Source organism: Aegilops tauschii, chromosome 7, assembly GCF_002575655.3.
Source record: "Aegilops tauschii subsp. strangulata cultivar AL8/78 chromosome 7, Aet v6.0, whole genome shotgun sequence".
In the NCBI taxonomy this organism is placed as follows: Eukaryota; Viridiplantae; Streptophyta; class Magnoliopsida; order Poales; family Poaceae; genus Aegilops; species Aegilops tauschii.
In genome coordinates, this window is record NC_053041.3 from 591,021,719 (window position 1) to 591,044,269 (window position 22,551).

The 22,551-nt window shown below is 47.7% G+C and overlaps 1 protein-coding gene, 1 long non-coding RNA gene and 1 pseudogene across 4 annotated transcripts; all 3 read right to left on the reverse strand.

The window, feature by feature from the left end:
• LOC141027463 (rust resistance kinase Lr10-like) overlaps positions 1 to 22,551 on the reverse strand; it is a 260,444-nt pseudogene that overhangs the window by 23,391 nt on the left and 214,502 nt on the right.
• LOC120969648 (DNA topoisomerase 2-like) lies at positions 17,832 to 19,846 on the reverse strand. Of its 3 annotated transcripts, none has more exons than XM_040396876.2 (6): positions 19,403 to 19,846; positions 19,270 to 19,319; positions 19,143 to 19,193; positions 18,596 to 18,718; positions 18,381 to 18,483; positions 17,832 to 18,290 (listed from the first exon to the last, which is right to left on the reverse strand). In XM_040396876.2, the coding sequence occupies exons 1-6, from the start codon at positions 19,524 to 19,526 to the stop codon at positions 18,136 to 18,138; spliced, it is 606 nt and encodes a 201-aa protein (XP_040252810.1). In that variant the 5' UTR covers positions 19,527 to 19,846; the 3' UTR covers positions 17,832 to 18,135. The 3 variants fall into 3 exon arrangements, with proteins under 3 accessions (XP_040252810.1, XP_040252808.1, XP_073361421.1); XM_040396874.2 differs by having other exon boundaries at positions 18,795 to 19,193; XM_073505320.1 differs by lacking the exon at positions 18,381 to 18,483 and having other exon boundaries at positions 17,832 to 18,324; positions 18,795 to 19,193.
• Positions 19,955 to 20,576, reverse strand: LOC123495103 (uncharacterized). Its single transcript, XR_006667135.2, has 3 exons — positions 20,419 to 20,576; positions 20,198 to 20,331; positions 19,955 to 20,110 (listed from the first exon to the last, which is right to left on the reverse strand). It is a non-coding gene; the product is annotated as an uncharacterized lncRNA (long non-coding RNA).

A 22,551-nucleotide genomic window follows, 5' to 3' on the forward strand; every position in this document is an offset into this window, starting at 1 on the left:
TCCGCCTGCTTGTGGTGATGTCAGGGGTGGAGTGGCAACAGTGCCGCGCCAGGCGAAGATCTCTGCCTGTACGGTGCACTGTGGCCACGCCAACCCTGGATTTGGGAGGGATGGGTTACACTGTAGCCACTCCCTGTCTTGTCTTTCTTGATGAGGGCGCAGGCTTCGCGGGCGCCACGGGCCGACTGCTAGGGGTCGGCTTCTCTGGAAGCCGCCCACTAGGAGTCGGCTTGTCTTGATGCCGGCTTCTGGAACTCGGCCGTCTACGGGCAGCCGGCTATTCCTCCAGCCGGTGACCAGAAGGCGGCACCTCGTCTTGATGCCTTGAGGGGCGCAGCCAGCCCCGTTGTCTTGAAAGGTTCAGGGACTCAGGTTAGCCTACCCATGGCCCATTACTCCGACACGGAATGTCCTCGGGAGTGCAAGAAGTCTTTGTTCATGCAATCCTCCCAGGACACGCCTCGAGATGCCGATTCCACCCAAGCTCAACTACTTAGCCAGAGTCGTCCAATGCTGAGCCCGACAACACTAGGGGTGGTGCTCAGGGAGGGTCTGACAGACCCACCAGCTCCTCAGCCCACCAAGAAGAAGCAGAGGAAGAGACCGACGGCGAGAAAATCCAATAAAGCTGGCAATGTTGGTTCTAGCAGCCAGCTGCCTTCGTCCAAGGTTTACAGTGTACCGATGAAACATGCGCCACTAATCCATGTCGCGGGAGAGCCAATGGTACCGGCGAATGCACTAGCTGCCATAACAGGGGATCTCAGGAGACTCCATGACCATGTGCTTTCGACAGAGAGAAGCCTCCTCGCCTCGGATGATCCAGGATACCCACTTTATACGGTTCATGTGCCGAGCAGTTGCAAGATGTACGTCCACACATGCCCCGCGGACCTCTTCTTCCTGAGGTTTGATTACATCTTCCAGATGTTTCAAATGAGGACACTCGATTTTACGTTCGTCCGCCTATATGCGCTGCACATGAACTACATCATCAGGAGAGAGCAAGTCACCGGTCTTGCGGTCGCGGACCCATACTACATGCATGAGGGCTTCTTGTCAATCAATGATGCCAATCGTCAATATGCGAGTAAGTACATCGAAGAATTCTTGGTCAGCAATAAGGACAAAGAAACGATTCTCCTACCTTATCATCCCGGGTAAGTCGTCCACGGATAGCACTATAACACATACATGCATTTCAATAGTTACTTTGCATGCATGGAGGCTAACTTGATCGTGTATTTTGCGCAGCGGGGGGTGTCGTGCCGTTGTCATCGTTCTTTACCCGCGTCACTCCCGCGCTCTATATTTGGACCCATCGAAGAACATACAGAAGAAAGATTACACACACATAAAGCATGTTCTGGACAGAGCTATGCTGGGCTTCAGCATGCGGGGTGGCTACATCCAATGCAAAAAAACAAATAAGGCCGGTCTTTGTTTCGGCCACAAGACTGACTTCTGTTGCATCCAGCAACCGGCAAGAAGTGAGAATGATGGATTCTATGTCATCCATCTAATGATGGAGTACAGAAGGGATGTGCAATCACTTTGCATGAAATCTTCATCCGATACCCATATCCAGAGATGGGCCGAAGCCTTTGGAGCCGTGCCGGATAATCAACTCCGAAATGATTTCTACGGGATCCAGCAAGAAATTGCGTCCATCATCATGAAAGATGTCCTCGAAGAGAATGGGATGTTCTACGACGGCCCAATATCGCGAGCTAACGTCCGAACCCGCATTGCCCTACAGCGTCAGGACATGACGCCTTTCACTAAGCTTGGTGACACCCTTCCGGATATGGACAGATGGGAAGAGTGCACTGCTTAAAAACAATGTGTCTGTTTAGTTACTTGTTACTTTCTGTATGACGAAACTTCGAATGTCTCAGTGTATGATGAAACTATTAGATGTATGGTGCCACGCTCTAGTTAATTACTTTCGGTACGATGAAATTTGTTAACTATGTTTACTATATATGTTGCTTCTATTTCATAACTGTTTCATTGAATTCGCTTCATGATATGTATATATATGTGCATCTCTGACAGGTATATAGATCAATGATGGCGAGGAAGTGGTATGCCGTGTATGTAGGGCATGTTTCGGGTGTGTATGATGAGTGACCAGAGTGTCAGGCCCAAGTCTCTGGCTTCTCCGGCGGAAGCCAGAAAGGGTTTGATAGCAGAGCGGAAGCCGAAGCTAGTTACTTGAGATTCATAGCACAACAGGGGACTCAGAACCAGCGCCGCTGCAAAAACTACTACATAATACCGCTTTTGATCATCGTGATCGCTCTTATCTTCTATGCGGTCATATCATAGTCTACATAGATGATGAAACATGAGTATGTGACCATGTAGTTGCATGTATTGAGAACTTGTAATGACTTGTAATGCTATTTCGAGACATGTGTTCGACCATGATTGACGATGATGACATACTTGAGACATGTCGAGACTTCTAATAACTTTGGCTCATCAATGACTCACTTGCTTTTCAATGAATATGCATGTTATTGTATAAACGGTGGATCTGTCTAATTGTGTACAGAGCCAAAACGCAAAAATATATATATACAAAAGTTAGCAGTGGCGTGGGGGTAAAGATTACCAGTAGCACTCAAGTAACAGTAGCGCTGGCTAGTGCCACACGCTGTAGATAATTACCAGTAGCGCTGGTTGGAAGCGCGCTACAGCTAGCTTTATATACCAGTAGCGCTAGGCCAGACAAGCGCTACTGCTAAAAAATAGCTGTAGCGCCGTAGCAGTAGCGCGCCTGCCCGCGCTACTAATAGCAAAAAAACCCAGCGCTACTGGTAAGGGTTTTCCTAGTAGTGAGACGACACAGATGCTGCGGACGAGCTGGATCAACAAAACCGGGAGGCTCACGCATGTAAACCTCCTCCTCAAGGACACCATGAAGGAAAGCATTATGAACATCAAGCTGACGAAGAGACCATCCACGAGTAATAGCCAGTGAGAGCAGAAGCCGGATAGTGGTAGGTTTGACCACCGGACTGAAGGTGTCCTCATAATCAAGGCCATGGCGCTGTTTGAATCCTTTACCAACCAGTCTAGCCTTGTATCTCTCGATAGAGCCATCAGCATGTTTCTTTACCTTGAAAACCCACTTGGAAAACCCACTTGGAATCAATGATGTTGACACCAGCCTTGGGAGGAACCAAACGCCACATGTCATTCTTAAGAAGAGCGTGGTATTCTTGTTCCATCGTAGTGCGCCAGTGAGGGATACTCAGGGCAGCCTGAAAATGCCGTGGCTTAGCCGTAGGATCTGACTGGGCCTGCGCCATGCAAGTTGCAAGCCAGGCAACCGTGCCATCCGTTCGTTTCTTAGGACAAACCACCCCACTTTTGCTGCGTGTATGAGGACGCAACACAGGGGGCGGAGCAGGTGCAAAACCGACGGTGATGATGGCGAAGAGGGTGCAACATCCGTCATGACAGACGCCGATGCAGTCGGAGGCGGTGACGATGAAGACGCGGCAGGGGACGCCGACCCACTGGAGGGCGACTCCAGTCCAGGCGAGCTGGACGAGTGCCGCGCAGGCGACGTGGACGGCGGTGGGCTCCCAGGCGGGGACGGCCCAGGCGGCGGTGTCGGGGACGCCGGTGAAGACGAGACGGCCCACTGGGCCGACGCATCGGTCAGCAGAAGTGGCGGCTGGGCCGGAGCGCTAGCGCGCGACGCAGAGGCCGCGGTCGCGGGCACATGCGGGCTCGTTGCATGGGACATGCAAGGAGCCAACCGATCGACGTGATCAGGCGGGGATGACAGAGCGGTCGGGGACGAGGGAGCCGGAGAGTCACCCTCGTCCAGGAGTTCCAGCCGTGCACATCTCCCAATACCTGCACCATGGTTAGACAACAAAGAGGGTGAATGTGCAACATCTACAAATTGATCAGGCAATATAGTGGATGGGTGCACCGGCGGTGTGGAACTCGTATCAGGTGGGGGGAGAGCAGAAAAGGGAAAACATGCTCATCAAAAATAACATCTCGTGAGATATACACACGATTAGACGGGACATGAAGGCACTTATACCCTTTGTGAACAGAACTATACCCAAGAAAGACACATTTCTTTGAGCGGAACTCAAGCTTGTGATTATTATACGGACGGAGATGCGGCCAACATGCACAACCGAACACTTTAAGAAACGTGTAATCAGGAATCTGACCAAGCAAGAGTTCAAGTGGAGTTTTCATGTGAAGGAGCCGCGAAGGAAGCCTATTTATAAGAAAACAGGCTGTAGTAAAGGCATCACTCCAAAAACGAAACGGAACAGATGCATAAGCAAGCAGGGTTAACCCAGTTTCAACAATATGACGATGCTTACGTTCAGCTGAACCATTCTGCTGATGTGTATGTGGGCAAGAGACACGATGAGCAATTCCAAGTTTTTCAAAGAAAGTACTAAGATTGCGGTACTCACCCCCCCCCCCCAATACGACTGGACCTGAATGATTTTATGATTAAGGAGACGCTCAACATGTGCTTGAAATTTTAAAAACACATTAAACACATCAGACTTATGCTTAAGAAGATAAATCCAGGTAAAGCGACTATATATAAGCATCAATGGAACTGACATAATATTCATGCCCACTAATGGATAGATGGGCAGGACCCCATACATCTGAAAACACAAGCTCAAGAGGAGTTTTTACTATATGTGTAGAAACAGAAAAAGGTAACTGATGACTCTTGCCTTGCTGACAGGCATCACAGATAGCAGCAACTTTATTACTAGACTCTGACGGTAGCTCATGACGATGGAGGACATGGCGAACAATTGGTGATGCTGGGTGACCAAGGCGAGAGTGCCATAGTGAAGGAGACACATGAACACCACTGAAGACTTGGAACGCAGCAGCAGGAGCAGGAACGTCGGTGGGCGCATCAAGAGCATATAAACCACGGCGGAAGCGACCTCTAAGAAGTATGTTCCTCGTAGCACGATCCTTAACAAAGAGATGAAACAGGTGAAATTCACAGAAAACATTATTATCCTGTGTAAGTTTAGGAACAGAGAGTAAGTTACGTGCAACTGTGGGAACACGAAGAACATTTCTAAGATGCAATGTCCTAGAGGTGTTTGTGAGAAGTGATGCCTGACCAACATGCGAAATGTGCATACCTGCCCCGTTAGCTGTGTGAACCTTGTCATGCCCGCGGTAAGGCTGCTGAACAGTTAGCTTGCCCAGCTTGTTCGTGACGTGAGTTGTGGCTCCAGTATCCATGTACCAAGAAGGATCAACAGGATAAGAGGGAGTGTGACCCTGTTGCGCCATGTTAACTTGACGCTCGTTGCCCTTGCCATTATTGCCGAGGCCGAGGAAGTCGGTCTTGAACCGGCGATGACAGCGGGAGGCGACATGGCGGGGTAGGCCACAGAGCTGACACGGCTGAGCCGCACCACAGGCGGTACAACAGGTGCAGGCGCGGCCGTCGACAACGACCACCGAGGCGCCAGGACGCGGGGCCTGCGGCTGGGTAGGGAGCGCGCCACCGGACTTGCCCCTCCTCCTGAGGACGAGACTGCAGAGGGGCCACGGCCGCCGCCTTTGCCGCGGTACACGGCGTTAACGGAGGAGTCGATGGAGACGTCGGGGCGGCGCGGATTGAGCCGTTGCTCCGTAGACAGGAGACGGTTGTAGAGTTCCTGAGGACGAATAGGCTCCTTGCGTTCATTAATCACCTCGGCAAGCGAGTCATAGTCGTTGTCGAGGCCGGCTAGGATGAAGGCCGTGAACTCGCTGTCACGAAGGGGCTCTCCAATGGAAGCAAGGGTGTCGGCCAACTTCTTGACCTTGTTGTAGAAGGCGGTCACCGTACCATTGTCCTTGCGAGTCTCACCAAGCTTGGCACGGATGGCCATAGACTGAGCAGTAGACTGAGACGAAAAACTCGACTCCAGGATGTCCCACACCTCGTGAGAAGATGCAGCAAAGAGGACGAGTCCGGCCACACCCTCACCCAGGGAAGACTGGATGGCTGAGAGGATGGCTTGGTCCTGAGCGATCCACGCATGGAACATCGGATGCTGTGGCGGCGAACACGGCAGGGTGCCGTTGACGAACCCCTCCAAATAATGGCTGCGAAGGAGAGGTAGCACCTGAGCACGCCAGTACAAATAATCGTCCGGTTTAAGCTTCACCGGAAGGAGGTGCGAGAATAAAAACGGCGGCGATGAGATCGCGGGCAGAGCAGCTTCAACATCCACATATGGCGCAGGAGAGGGCGTCGGTGCAGACGGAGCCGCGGCCGGTGCGTACATGTGTTGGGCACCGTACGCATAGGATGCACCATAGGGCGGCGGAGCCGGATACGAGCCCCGGCCAGGGTACGCGCCGTAGGAGGGACGCGCGGGTGGCGGCGGGCCGTACGGGGCCACATACAACGGGTAGCCACCAGGGCCGCCATGATTCACATGGGCGACGTCGGCAACGGAAGGGCCGGCTGCGGTGTAGATGGAGGCAGCCGGAGCAGGTGCGACCGCACGCATCATCGGGTGCGATGCAGTCGGTGGCGGCGGCGTGGGCACCAGGGAGTGCATGGCAACCGGAGGCGGCGACGGTTGCTGAGACCGGGCCGAAGCAGCAAGCGACGAGGACGACACGCCGGCGTACAGCGATGACACCGGGCCGGCGAAGAGGGACCCCGCCGATTGGGTCTTCAGGGGGCCGAGCGATCCATCCACCGTGTAGGGCGCAGTCCCGCCATTGAGGAGACGCGCGAGGGACGGTGGGAGGAACGAGTGATCCATGCGGACCGAGGCTGGCGGCAGAAGGGCGGGGAAGGAAACCGCGGTGGCGGCAGCGCTTAAGGCGACGGCGGCGGCTGGCGGCGGAGGCGGAGCGGAAGACATTAGATCGTTAGGTCGGATACCATATTAGACAAGGGTTTTAGGGTTTGTGGCACACCTCCAACGTGAGGTGACCTTTTCATTATATAGAGAGGTACATAATAATGTACAATACAATTACACTTGGGGCCCAGTATATACAGAGTCTAACAATGAGCAAGAACCGCTTCCCAGAAACAGCTCTCCACTTCGTCAATGCCTCGGGGAAGGGCCGTCCCTTGATGCACCCCTCTTTCGCCTTCCTGCCCAGCCGCCGCCGCCTCCGTCTCTGTGACCGCTGCAACGGCCTCCTCCTCTGTCGTTTGTACGACGCCTCCACCCGAGGCTGCCGATACGTCGTGTGCAATCCTGCCACGGAGCAGTGGGTGGTTTTACCTGAGCACGGCCAGGCAAGCAAGGTTGGCACGGCGCGTTTGGGATTTGATCCGGTGGCGCTTTTATATCGCCGCGGTGGACACCAAGGGAGAATCATGGTCAAGCTTCGATACCCCTTGCGGTCTATTTAGCGATTATTCGAATCTTGGGTTGATTCAACGGTCACAGGGCCGCTTGCATTATGTCAGCTTGAATAATGAGTATGATGATGGTGGTTGGATTCAACTCGAAGTTTACGCTCTCAAGTACTACGCCAACAAAGACTGATATTAAAACATAGAGGTGAAGAAGAAGAGTTTGGAGGGGTTACTCAACGTTACTTCAAATGGACCGCGATTGATCCAGAATGTAACTCGATATTCTTCATAGATGGGTCAGATAAAACATTAAAGCGTTATGATATGGATTGTCAGCAAATAACTGAGCTCATCACACTTGGAGAGGCCCAGACACCATATTTGCCATATGTGCCACTATACTCGGAGTTAGAATCTTTGCACAACTGACATCAATACGAGACCACTGGTGGTCATGGGAGGTTGATCTTTAATAGGACTCAATCGTTTAAGCTATGGAGCGGAGAGTTAAGTATGTATGCTTGAGTTTGGTTCTCGGATTTTCTAATTGGAGGGCTCTACCTTCTGCATGCTTTTAAGTTTGGAGCAATGTTGGTTCCGTATTGAGGCAACTACGTTGGTCTATCTTAGATTGTTTATCTGAATTTGCACTTTGTTGGTACTTGTTTATGGGTATAAATGGTTCTTGCTACCTCTACATGTTTGGTTGATATTTACTATTTGAGTGAACGTGCAATGATCAGTTAGTAAAAAAATTTATGTAGTTTAAACTTATATCCCCAGTCTGCAGTTTGGAAAAGTATAAGCATCTTACCTACAGAGAACTAGTAAACGATCCTATGTCTGCTAATGATATAATGTGTGAAATTTTGCTATGATGTAATGTTTGTAATCATTTTTTGTTTACAGCTAGATTTGATTTCTGATAGTAAAGTACTTCGCACATTGTCACTTCCGTCTATGCTAGTTACTCGTGGCATGTTCTAAATACGTAATGTGTTGCTAAAAAGAACATCATCTACCCGTGCTTGTGGACCATAATATTCATGCTTCATAGTACACTAGTTGTACGTAGCTAGACATCGCCTAGCACCCCGCTTCACCAATGTCTCGGGGAGATGCCGCCCAACGGTAGACACCACTCTCTCCTTACTGCCTAATCACCGCCACCTCGATCTCTTAGACTACTGCAACGGCCTCGTCCTATGTGGCCGATACGCTGCCAGGGGTGACGATTGCCATTACATTGTGTGCAACCCCGCGAGCGAGGACTGTGTCATGTTGCCGGACCGCGCAAGGCCAGCATGTTTGCTGATGTACGTTTGGGTTTCGATCCGACACTGTCTCACTTCCATGTGTTTGTGTCGTTGCTGGAAGACGGCAATGACCGTTTTCTCATCGCAGTGGTGGTGTATTCTTCAGAAACAGGAAGATGGAGATGGTTTTGCAAAGAAAATAGATTGAAGGGGAATATTTGGCTTGATGGTCTTCAGTACCAGTCTACTGTTTTCCTCAACGGCTGCTTGCATTTTCGCGCCTATGTCAGTAACTCATCTCCTTGTCTAGCAGCGGTGGACAACGAGGGGGAAACATGGACAACCTTCCCTATCCCTGGTCATCTGTATAATGGTCTTCTTCAGCGGTCATAGGGCTGCTTACGTTATTCCAATTTTCAGAGAGATGAAAATGTTGTTGTGGTTCGGCTAGTAGTTTTTGTTCTCAATGACTATGACAACAAGGAGTGGATGTTGAAGCATAGCGTTGAAATTTCAGACATATCTAGAGGGACAGATCTTTATAGTTACAATTGCATCCGGAGTGTGTCTTGATCTTCTTCGCCACAGGAGGGACTATAGTCGGCAAGTCAAACTGATCTCAAATGTTGAACATGATGATCCGCCATATCTGCCATATGTTCCATTGTATGAAGAGTTACACTCATTTCACACATGACATCAATATGAGATTGGTGGCGCCTTCATTAGAAATGAATAGGTAGTCGGTTGTTCGTATTATGGAGCAGGAGGCTTGAGGTTCGTGCTCGGGCGGGCCAAATCGGGGCCGGGGCGGATCGGAGCTGATGCTTCGAGTAGGAGAGGTCGGGATTTATCCGGGATGTGCTCGCGGATGGTGTTTGCGCTCCCTTCGCGTGTACGTTGCTCATTGGCGGTGGTCGTGATATCGTTGCGTCGGTCGCGGATCGCCATTAGTATCCACGGACATGGCGTTGTGTGAGGTCGCCTGGCCATGGGCTCTGGGCTGGCTCGCCGACGGCCGTCGACGGTCTTAGAGTCGTGTCCCCCCCAGTCCGCCGAATTTGGTTGGGGACGCAGGTATGGGTGCCTCCTACGGTGGAGGTGCCTACCCAGACTTGGGAACTCATGCCGGGCTAGGAGTAGATGGAGTGTCGTCGCTCTTCCAACCGTGATTGGGTGTGGTGTGATGTGTGCGGCCGGCGATATCTCGCGACAGGGATATGGGGGCGGTGGCCCTAGATGGCGGTCCATATGGTTGCTCTTCGGCGGCATCATTGTGGTGGTGGTGGCTCTCATCCCGGGTTGTGTGGGAAACACGAGGTGTTGTGGTGGGTAGCTCAGACGTGCCCTCTCTCGGAGGGGCGGCGTCCTGATCCGGATCTGGAGGTCTGACATTGTCGCCCTCCTCCTGGCACCCTCGTGGTGGCATGGGTGAGTTGCCGAGCGAAAGCTCCGTGCTCAGGCGCCGATGACGGCGAAAACCGTGGGTGCCGCGCTCTTCTTGAAGACGTCGTTGTGGTTCTTCTCTCTGTGTCAGGGCTTCGACAAAGACCTTTGTCCCATGTGGACTCGGCAGGGGCGACGCTCTGCGCCATTCTCTCTATTGGGGAGGTGCCGTGGAGCTTAGGTGTGCTAGGTCGTAGCATGAGGGTGTTTAGTTTTTCCCGTGCTCGTTGTTGGTAGCGTTGTCGCGTGTGTTATATTTGTGTCGGATATCTCAGGATCGACTTTGTAAGAGGATTACCTCACCCCCATCTTATATCATTTGGCCGTGTACTTCTTCGGTTGTTGCTTTATTTATAAAGCGGGGCGAAAGCATATTTCAAAGGAGTTTGGTTCTCATTTTCTTCAATGATGTGTGTACGGCTTCTATAAAGCATTGACGACAAACCGATGTTGTGCTCAGCATGACAATAGACAAAACCGACATTGAAGAAGTGACGACACGGTGGGGAAGGGCAACAACATGGGGAGAGGTTGCACAGTGAAGGAAGGGATCGACGAGAGTAAAGGGTCCACGGGAGATAGAAAAAAAAACAAGAATGAAAACATATAAAAGGACCATATGTCATTTTTCCGGGCTGAGAAATAAGGACCGATGTCGGAGACTTGGAGTCATTTTTTGGGGGTGCCAAACCCGGAAATGCTATTTAGGGCTCCGGCTAGAGATGCTCTAATAACAGGTGCAGCCTCTATATATGTGTTACTCCCTCCAGGTTTATTAAGCCGCCTCGTATTTTGGATTAAATTTTGATCATAAATTTAAGTAATAAAATATGAGTTTTATGTAACACAAATATTGTCATTGAAATCTTCTTTCGAATACGCATATATTGATATAGTTTTTTTAGATTATTTAAATTGTCCTTAAAATTTAGTACTAATCAAATCTCATTTTTTCATCGTGGACGGACGTGGTATGATTATGCCGCCTTCGCGTGTGTGACCTGGAACCCTTACCATATCATCACCGACCATCCAGATACAGTTTAGCCTATTTTGAGTCAGGGAACGGACGGTCCATTATCTAACGAACGAAGGAAGGAAAAGGAAAGCTCCCATGTCCATTAGCTGTAGGTTTTTCTCCCCTCCTCGCCCGCCGCCGCCGCCACCATGTATCGTGGGAGGAAGGTCATGCTTCACCTCCTACCTGGTACCCGGCGCAGCAGCACCATCAATCACAGTAAGAACCTTTCATCGATCTTCTTCGCTGATCCATTGTGTCTACCTCTGTGCAGGTCTCTCACCAGCGTGATCGATCGAGAGACTCAAGCGGAGAGATGCTCTCGCGCGTCGCGGCGAGTTCGCTCCGGCGCTTCAGTTGCGTTTCCAGGCGCTGTCTCAGCGTCGCCGGCCACGCCGACCACCAGGCCCCTACCGACCACCGCGAGGAGCTCTCCCAACCAGGAGCGACTAGAATAGAAGCATGCCTTGTGATGCAAAAATAGAAAAACGAATATGGGCCGTCGGATCCATTGTGGATGGTACAGATTCAAGTGGGGGATCCTAGGCCAATGCGTATTTTATGAAAACCCCCCTGCTACTAGTTAGATGTAAAAGAGACTTTTGCAGTAACTACCTCCACTTTTTCATGTCCAAACGTTTTGTTCTTAGTAAATACTGTAGTACCTATGCCATATCTTCACAGCGCTCATTCCTGCTCCCTCCCTTCATATGTAAACTAATTATGCAAGAAACTTGAACATGACCATCACGCACTAATATGTGAGTACGTGTAAGCTGGACCATATCAGGCACAAGAAATAGCGTATATGTTAAAATGAACCATTCCAGAAACAAATACTTGAGTGCATGTCAAACTGAACTATCAGCGCCGCATTTTTTAGTACATGTCAAACTGTAACATTCCAGGCATAACACAAGAAAAGACACTCATATCACAGGATCAAGTATTGCTAGCGAAAACTGCATCAACTTTGGTACATGACGGGCAAGTAAGTTTGAAGGACTATAATAATCATCGCTCAACAAGCATTGCCATTAAGAACTGCATGAATGTTGCTGTCTTGACGGCACACAACAGTTGCCTCCAGATGCAGTGCTTCTTGTTCATCGAGCTTCTTGTCCTGGGAGAGTTCAGACGTAGCAAATGTGATTCAGTTAGCGCAACTCCATGTATGTGCCATACATTCATACTTAAAAAATTAATCATGAGCTGTTCAAATAAATATGCATCAACAAACACCATCTGACTGTGTGCTGCACATACCACAAGGAAGGATAAATAGAGAAGATATGACATTCATCGCAAAAGGCAACCTAAAGTATGTTTCAATGTTGGAAATGGCAGACAAGCCAACTATTTTGTGGACAATCCTAACTTAGCAATAATGAACAAATTATATAAATATTATTTATCTTGTACAGGAAAATAACTCTAGTGCATTCTAGAGATTCGTAACAACCGGCGGAATTAGGCAATACAATTATTTACATAATTGTCCTAATAGAAATCCATCCTTTATAAAACTTGCCATTTTCAAAATAGCTTATCGTATGTACAAATAAGAAAAGAGCATATCTTATGATAAAATGATGTGTTGAACCCTCAAAGCCGCTGGACATTTTAATCACTCAAAAACTGCTCATGAGTTTGACAAGAACAATATTAGCAGAGCCACTCCCTAATACAAACCAGTGAACCATGTACCAAGTATAATAATAGACACGTAACATGTCTATTCTTGGCATTGTGAAGCATAAACAAGTCTGTACGCTGCAAATAGTCATTTCTACACTTACCATAACATCATCACTATAGTACTTTTTTACTGAAAAGAGCTCAATTGTGTTTGTTTGGGTACTCCACTAGGTCGTGTTCTATGAAAAATATCTTGCAACATTATTTGCAAACACACTAGGCTTGGAAAAGAAAATTGATCGGGTAACCACACAGAATGAATGCTTGAACAGCCATGTATATACCTAAGATCAGCAAATTACAGCTTTCAACGACTATGTAAAAGCATAAGTAGCAACATCAAACAAGAAAGGGATTTTTATGACTATCATGCTGATGCAAATTAGTGATGTGGCATGCACTATATTACAAATTGTTATAACAAGGAAACTACAACACCGTGGGAAATATAAGTGAACAAGATGAGAGAGAGGCCCGTGTCATGGAAGAAGAATTAATCCTAAATCACGAACATGCATACTTGCTTTAGTGATAGCAGAGACTTCAATCAAATTGCAAGGTCTCTCGCCGGTGGCCCGCCTCCATGGCCGGCCGCCACGAGGTCGTCTAGATGCATTCGCGGCCGAGCGATGGATCCTAGACCAAGCAATGTGCCGATGGACGAGATTCCTGCAGCTTGTGGTCTACCAGTGTCTCTGCTCTACGACTACGAAATGAAATAGTTGTCTTTATAAAAGTCTCTTTTGCTATGTTGGTTGTAACTTGCTATCTTCTGGATGCCGGTGGGTGAGTGCAAGCTCAAGAACTGAGCTATCAGTGTAATTTGATCTATACCAACAAATATATACAATAACTTTGCAAAAACCTTGATGTCAAATACTAACTGGTGAACTTCACAACAGATGTGATCTTGAGCAGAATAGAGTTTTGTTGTGGATAAAACCACTTCACTCTTTCAGGTTTTCACCCACCTTGAACATAATAAGTAACTCCGAAATGGGTGACTGGTTATTTAAAAAACGAACAAAAAACTATGCATATAAGAACGAACGTGTCAACTAAATTCCCCAGAGCTCAGATACACATCTGAACGAGCTCCGCTTGGTGCTAAAAATCCACACACCAGCAAAAGCCAAGGCCGCCAGATGCTATACAATGTAATTCCTTTTTGTAACCAATACAATGCCAAATTGGACTGTGCTACATCAGTCACCAGATTACTGAACCTGATTGGCCAAAGTGACCAAAACGCATCATTCACATGTGAGCAGGTATGGCATGAACAAGTACAAGAAAATAATGTAGAGATACAGCATAAATCAACTAGCTAATAAAATTGAGATGGAACCATGGAGGACAAATGTACTAGCTAATACTCCATCTCAATTTGTTTGTTTACCAGGAGAATTAACCACCGTGGTGACGCCTTGTAAGTTCGCACCACGTCACACAGGCCGGTTGAGAAGGAGCCGAGGAGCCCACCTCCGGCTTGCAGCCGACGAGGTGGAAGAGGATGCGAGATGATCCTAGGTCCTGAGATTGACAGGAAACGACTAACCAGCCGCTGCCGGAGCCTGAGATCGGGAGGCAACGATGAGCATACTGCGACGTGGATCTTAATACTTCACGAGATCAGATCTGCTCGGCCTCAAACAGGGCCGCCGGCGAAACAACTGGCAAGAGCCATCGGAAAGGTGGAACATCACCTCCGCCCCGCGTACTACAGGAACGCGGATTTATAAAGCACAGGTTTCTGGATATATCTTATCCATACCCTTCAATACCGCTTTGAGATCCGTGCGACACAACTAACTTACAGCACAAATTTTTCTCTTTTTTGTTCATTCAAAACAAAACGACATATGAACCTCAAACTTTGCAGGACAACAAAACATTCTTACTACAATGTGAGAAAAAACTTTCAGATTTTTTTGCCCGACATAAATATACAAAATGAGATTTTTTGAGTAAAAAACATTATTTTTTTGTATATATGATACTCGAAAAAATCTGAAAGTTTTTTCCCACATTCTAGTTAGAATGTTTTGTTGTCCTACAAAGTTTCAAGTTCATTGTTGTTCTATTTAGGAGAAACAAAAAAGACAAAAATTGCTCGCACGAATCGCGATGCGAAAATGAATGGCTAGATAAGGGGGTGTAGGAAAGCCTATGCTTTCTCAAATGTTAACCCTGCGTACAGACTGGATTTCAACGACGAGGACATACGGAACACATTACTTGCAACGAGGGAGTTTTTTGCAAATTGTGCGCGCAGATTGCTTCCTCACAATCTGGGCCATGAATCTCCAATTCGACGGCCCAGATTCGTTTTTTCTATTTTTGCATCACAAGTTGTTCTTCTATTCTAGTCGATCCCCTCCCAACCACTGGCCGGCTTCTTCTACAACAACACGAGCAAGAACCGCTTCCCGGAATCAGCTCTCCACTTCGCCAATGCCTCGGGGGAGGGCCGCCCCTTAATCCACCCCTTTTTTGCCTTCCTGCCTAGCCGCAGGCGCCTCCGCCTCTGGGACTGTTGCAACGGCCTCCTCCTCTGCCGATTGTACGACACAGGCGGCAAATTCCGGTACGTCGTGTGCAATCCCGCCACGGAGCAGTGGGTGGTTTTACCCGACCCTGACCCCGGTCAGGAAGGCAAGGTGGGCACGGCGCGTTTGGGGTTTGATCCGGCCGTCTCTTCACACTTCCATGTGTTCGTATTGATGGTCGATGCTGACCGCCACATCACCGGAGCCGATGTGTACTCGTCCGAGTCTGGCGGATGGATTCACAAGGACAAGGGATGGGACAACAACGTCAGCCTTGCTGATCCTCTCTCACCGACCGTCTTTCTTAACGGCTATCTGCATTTCCGCACTATTTGCGATCAGTGGCGTGTCGCTGCGGTTGACACCAAGGGAGAATCATGGTCGAGCTTCGATACCCCTTGTGGTATTTTCAGTGATTATTCGAATCTTGGTCTCATCCAACAGTCACAGGGCCGCTTGTATTATGTCAGCTTGAACAATGAGTATTGGGATGGTGCTTATATTCAACTCGAAGTTTACGCTCTCAAGGGCTACACCAACAAAAAATGGACATTAAAGCACAGAGCACAAGGCTTAGATGAGTTTGGAGGGGTCACTCAGGATTACTTTGAATGGACTGCGATTGATCCAGAATGTAACTCAATATTCCTCATAGATGGGTCGGATAAAACTTTAAAGCGATATGATATGGATTGTCAAGATGTGACGGAGCTCGCCACACTTGGAGAGGGCCATACGCCATATTTGCCATATGTGCCGTTTTACTCTGAGTTAGAATCTTTGTGCAAGTGACATCAATATGCATGAGACTGCTGGTGGTCATGCATGGGAGGTTGATCTTTAATAGGAGTCGATCGTTTAAGCTATGGAGCAGCAGCAGAGTTAAGCATGTATGCGTGGATTTGGTTCTCGAAATTTCTAATTAGAGCGCTGTACCTTCTACATGCTTTTAAGTTTGGAGCAATGTTGGTATTGAGGCAACTACGTTGGTCTATCTTAGATTATTTACCCGAATTTCACTTTGTTGGTGCTTGTTTATGCGTATAAATGGTTCTCGCTACCTCTACATGTTTGGTTGACATTTACTATTTGAGTGAACGTGCAATGATCAGTTAGTAAAAAAAGCCATGATGAATTTGATGTAGTTTAAACTTATATCCCAGTCTGCAGTTTGGAGAAATATAAGAGAAAGGTGTAACAGCTCCGATCCCGGGTGCCCCTACACCCTCAAAATATAAGCATCTGACCTACAGAGACCTAGCAAACGATCCTTTGTCTGCTAATGATGTAATGTGTGAAATTTTGCTATGATATAATGTTTATAATCATTTTTTGTTTACAGCTAGATTTGATTTCTGATGGTAAAATACTTCGCACATTGTCACTTCCTTTTATGCTAGTTACCCGTGGCATGTTCTAAATAGGCAATGGTGTTGTTAAAAAAAAGATCATCTAGCCGTGCTTGTCGACCATAATGTTCAAACTTCATAATACACTAGTTGTGCATAGCTAGACATCATCTAGCACCCCACTTCACCAATGTCTTAGACTGCTGCAACGGCCTCATCCTATGTGGCTGATACGCTGCCGGGGATGACGATTGCCATTACATCGTGTGCAATCCTGCGAGCAAGCAGTGGGTCATGCTGCTAGACCGCGGCAAGGCCGGCGTGGTGGCTGATGTACGTTGGGTTTCAATCCGACCATGTCTCCCCACTTCCATGTGTTTGGGTTGCTGTTTGTGTTGTTGCCTGATGACGGCAATGACCGTTTTCTCATCGCAGTGGTGGTTTATTCGTCGGAAACGGGAAGATGGAGATGGTTTCGCAAAGGAAACAGATTGAAGGAGAATATTTGGCTTGATGGTCTTTAGTACCAGTCTACTGTTTTCCTCAACGGCTGCTTGCATTTTGACGCCTACGGCGGTAACTCATCCCCTTGTCTAGCAGCGGTGGACACCGATCGAGGGAGAAACATGGACAACCTTCCCTATCCCTGGTCATCTGTATAATGGTTTTCTTCAGCGGTCACAGGCTGCTTGCATTATTCCAGTTTTCAGAGAGATGAAAGTGGTGTTGCGGTCCGACTACTAGTTTATGTTCTCAAGGAATATGAGATTGGTGGTGTGGTGCCTTCATAAGAAGTGAATCAGTATTCGGTTGTTTGTACTATGGAGCAGGGGATTTGAGTTTGGTTCTCATATTCTTGAATGATGTGTGTATCATTTTAGTTTGGAGCTATGGAAGTTCATGCAGCTTGTCTGATTTCCCTATGATTAGTTCATGTAGTGTTGAAGGGAAAAAAAATGCTATGACCATTCTGTAAAAGACATGATAAGTGATCAAGTAAATGACCGCTTTGCCTGCTAATGATATAATGTGTGAGATTCTTTGGTGCTAGACATTTGTTTTCTGATGAACACTTCGGGTGATTATATTGTCACTCCCTTTCATGTTAATTAATTTTGGCTTGTTTAAATAGAAAATGGTGCTGGCATCAGCGCATCAGTGCTTGGACAAAAATATCCATTCTTCCATGAACTTTATTTTCTGAACACAACATTTGCTTCACCAGACTTGGAAGATGTACTCTTTGTTTGTAGGTTTTTTCCAGCTAGATAGTTAATGGAGTTCACAATTATCCGTAACGTAGCAGCTGGTTAACAATTTGTCACCCCAGATAGCCTGTGTCGTTGCTCGCCACCAGCCACGCCAGCGCCCGAAATCGATGTGGAATGCTGTTCTTGGTGCGACTGGCCGAGCAGAGCTGCCGGAAGGAGGAGCGACGGCATCATCCGTTACTGTTCAAGTGCTTGCAACTCTACAAAACAAAGCTGCTCTTATTGTTGAAGTGGGAGGCCCTCATCTTTCGCACCTTCTTCCCAGGAGGAGCACTAGAATTGTTTCCTATTTTGCTTGGCTCCTTCCTCCTCTTCTTTCCTTTCTCTTGTCCTTCTGTAGTCTCAGCTTCCATGGCTGCACAAGTGGCCACGCCATAAAGTTCAAGCTTCTGTAAGAGATGGAATGTTTCATGAGCACAAACAGAAGATTGCACATGAGCATTACCACTATGTTTTGGAGAGGAGTCAAGATTATAAGCAACCAGAAAACGCTCTTTTTGTTCGAGCACTTCATCCTCATTATCTCTCACCGCCACCGGTGAGCTTGCCTATGAAATTGTTAAATTGATATGTGAAAACAGCAAATAAACATTGACACGCACAATACTGCCCAGTACTCTCTTGGTTAAGAATTGTATCATTTCTTGCTTTAGTTTGTACCTTGTGAGATTTGTTGGCCGCCGTTATCTTGGGTGCTGCTTCAGACGCCCTCTCGCCTTGAGGTTTTTTTTCCCGCCAACATCTCATCTTCTTCTGTTCAGCTTCAAATTTTGCATCAATCACCTGCACCAAAATCAGTAAGTGAGAAGAAGTGAAACACATAGCATCGAAACATTAGAGAGGATCACTGCTTAATTACATCCAGTTCCTTTTCAAGGGCATCAAGGTCTCTCAACCACAGAGTTTTCGGAGTTGCTTTGCCCAGACTTTCTGCTTCGTCCTCTAATTTCTTTTGTTGTGCGATGAGCTCCTGTACCTTCTCGGGAGTAAATGTACCACCAACTGCCATGGCTATAAGATACTCATAATCACTCGCATGTATTCCTTCATCTACTTCCGTAGCTCCTCCAACAGCAACTGGGTCGGGCGTAATGTTTCTCTTTGGGAATGGTTCATACCCCTTCTGCTTAAGCTCCAGGAATCGCTCTGCTCTGTTCCTCTTAAACAGTTTGATGTCCCCGGAGATAACAGCAAGAATAAACCTCACCTTGTTCTTAAGCATCAACAACTCTTCCCCAATATTTTGCAACATTACTGCCTGCACAACATAAATTAGTTAATGTCTCAGTTTGCACATGAACGTCATCACCACAGAGGGAAAAATCAACGAGTACCTCTCTTCTGCCATAAAACTGGAGCCTCAGTTTGAAGAAGTCTTTAAGTACTGAAAATGCAACATAATTTCAAATTCAATTCTACAAGAAGTTAAGGTGTCAATACAGGTGCATATTAGATAGAGATACTCACTGTCCTCTGGGGTGTCATATTTTCGAATTTTACCATCCGAGTCAAACAAGCGCATGTTTGTTGTTCCTATTGTGGTTGACAGCTTGAATTTCTTCTCAAGCCCTTCTTGCTTAGCCACACTCATGTTTTGCTTACTCAAATAACCTCAAACTCCACGTCCACATCATCGTAGTTGGACGTCATATCCTGTAAATTGGTTGTAACCGAAGAAAGTCAAAACATTTGAAACTAAAGAGAAGGAACTATTTGTATACGTAATTGCCTCCAGAAATGGTGGTTCCTTGTCCTTGCCCGTATACAAGGATTCAAGAAACTCTTTGTAATCGTAAGTCCAGCGTAGGACGGGAAGCTCAGTAATTCTAAGCTTGGTGTCATTGACTTCCTCTATAATGCCAGTGAAGGCATAACCTCACACCAGCTGCCTTTGAACTTTTTTCGTTCACAGAGCCCTGTGAGGTTATTAATGGGAAATTCGCATCAAAAACAAATCATTGAATAATTAAGGAGCAAAACTGTGCTAGTAAAAGCATTTGACAGACCATGAACCCCTTGTACCAAGGGACCATTGGTACGACGGCCTCTCCATGTAGCAACCTTTTCAGGTTAGCAATGATGTCTCTTGGATTATAGTTTGGGACATGGCTGCTCCATCCAGGGCCAAAGCCTTTACTTCCATTGACCAAAACCATGGGAATGACCGGCAGATACCTGGACAAATTAATGTTAGCATATTTTAGTTTACACAAATCGATCATCTTGAAGGACGAATGTTCAAAGAGATAATAATAACATTACCAAGTGGGTTCAATCAACTGTCCTTCTTCATTCAGATAGTTGAGAAGAGCATCATCGTCCTTTGGAAAAATTAAACGGGTGACAGGTGCTAATCTGGTGTAGATGTGCTGTGCTTTACCCTTATCTTTGCCTCCCTGAAATGAATGTAAGCAGGCAAAGAAGCATGAAAAGCCGTTGATATCATAGGGTACTTTGGTTCGTTACAAAGCTATTTAACCTACCGAATCTCTAGTACCAAACTGGCCGCGGGGCACCAAAAGATTGATGTTGTTGCTGCCAAACAAAATCTTGAGCCATCCCTATGATTGTGCTAACTGGACTCTGCCCACCATGGTCGTGGTCGTATGCCGAGTGTTCTGAGACATAGCGAGCAAACTGTGACACCTGTATGTACACAATGAAGGTCACGAATTTAGGAACATGATGATTCCAGATGCACAAATAAATTCAAGAACACTTTGGCACACACACACCGTAGCTTCTTGGACCAAATTCCTCTTGAACGCGCAGAACAAAACCTTCCTCTGCCCAAGTTTAAGGCCGTCGACCATCTAAGGTATTGCAAGGGCTGCCTCTGCCATCGGCGTCGGCGAGGATCGCTCCGGCTCCGGCGAGTGGGACGAGGCTGGCTGCTTAGGCCCGGTAGAACGCCGTCCGAAGATGAAGAAATGCCGGAGGTGGTGAGCGACGGATGGCGGTGCTCGTTACTTATTTCAGAATCCAAAACCGAGAGCTCGTCTCCAATACCAACCGTGCACGGTTACCACGGACACGATTTCCTTGCGATGGTAACCAATCCGTCCCGATTTCGGACCCACCGCCCACCTGTGTCGCGTGGAGGCGGAGCCGGCCGAGTATGCCGGCACCAGCAGCTACCTTTGCGGATGCAAGAATCCGCCGCACCAGGATCTGCAAGCTGCTCCATTGCGCACAGCAGCCGGCCGTGGGCGCGGCCAGGGGATGTAGGGGAGGGCGGGCTGCGGGAGGAGGGAAGGGGACCGGCCCACTCCGGCGGAGGAATGGGGTCGCGGCCGGAGTACGCGGGGGAGAGTGGCGGCGGGAGGAAGGAACAGGGGGAGTAGCCGGCAGCGGCCGGAGGACGGGGGCACGACTGAGGGAAATTTGATATTTTGCCCCTACAACTGGATGATTTGTCAATTGAGAGCTTTTCCTTTTTCTTTTTAAAACGAGGCAATATATTTGTCATTTCTATTTTCATTAATTAAGAAGAGAAATAAGAGTTGTCCTATTAATTTACAAGAAAAGTAGGCTAAATCCGTTACAACTCAACCCATATTACCATGAGCATGGACACCGCCGATTGACCAGGTCACCAACGTGAACAACATAAAGCTACAGAGAAGAAAAGGACATCCGTCGAGGGGTTCTAGCGTGATCGTCATCACTGGTTGCCCCATCGAACAAGCGACTCGGACTTCATCTTAGAGCTCCACCAATAAAATCGTTCCCGACAAACAACTGCACGAAGCCCACGACATCCCATGCCAACAGACAATCACATGCGCCAATGAACACGAGGTCGGTCATCTGCATCTTCAATGATGACGAGCAGAATTAGTGTAGTTTGTTTGTTTGTACCTTGTTTGTTTTATGTCATATGTAGTATCGTATGATGGAATGAATGTTTCATGAACTAGTGTGGAATTGAGTGTTTTGTAAATACAAGTTGTGGTTGAAATGATGATAAACGAGGAAAGGGATGGGTTTGTCTACAGACACATCGGGACACGCCATAAATGTTTAGGATGTTGGATTTGCCCAATCCGATTGCAGATGCTCTAAGAGCAGTTCAGTTTTTAAAGGGGAAAACCGAGCACGCTTCGAAATTTCTAAGGGTACCCAAAAAGAACGTGTGTGACACAATTATGGGCTAAAATGTAAATTTACTATAGTTAGCGCTGACCGGACAAATCACCTTATACGAAGAAGGCGTATTCTACCCGCTAGTAACCCTAACCTCAAATAAATCTTCTTCTCCGTGTCCGTCGCCGGCCGGCTTCCAATGGCGACGGCTTCCTCTTTCCTCTGCGCCTTGCCCGGACCCTAAACTAATGGGCCGGGAGACGATAATACTAGGCTTCCTGCCTGCGGCCCTGCCCCTCGTCTCCGCCGTCTCCTCCTCACCGGCTCTCCGGATCCACCTAGGCCGACCGGCACTCTACGCTAGGTAAGGTGTACTCTTACTGGTTGCGCTGGTGTTAGTTGCTGCTTATCTAGACAATGGCTGCACACCATATTGGCTAGAGTAATCATAATGCGACTAGCCGACTAGCTACTTCGATGGGAATCGATGGTGGATATGGTTAAGTATTTAGTTTAGTAACCTGGGTCAA

Bases quoted from the DNA above. Each gene is read 5' to 3' on its own strand.
- LOC120969648 (XM_040396874.2), bottom strand. From the start codon at position 19,526: ATGAGTGTGGCTAAGCAAGAAGGGCTTGAGAAGAAATTCAAGCTGTCA. The intron at 19,320-19,402 runs GTGAGTATCTCT...TTGCATTTTCAG, and splicing joins ATATGACACCCCAGAGGACA to TACTTAAAGACTTCTTCAAA. The intron at 18,291-18,380 runs GTAATGCTCATG...CCACTTGTGCAG, and splicing joins CTCCTCTCCAAAACATAGTG to CCATGGAAGCTGAGACTACA.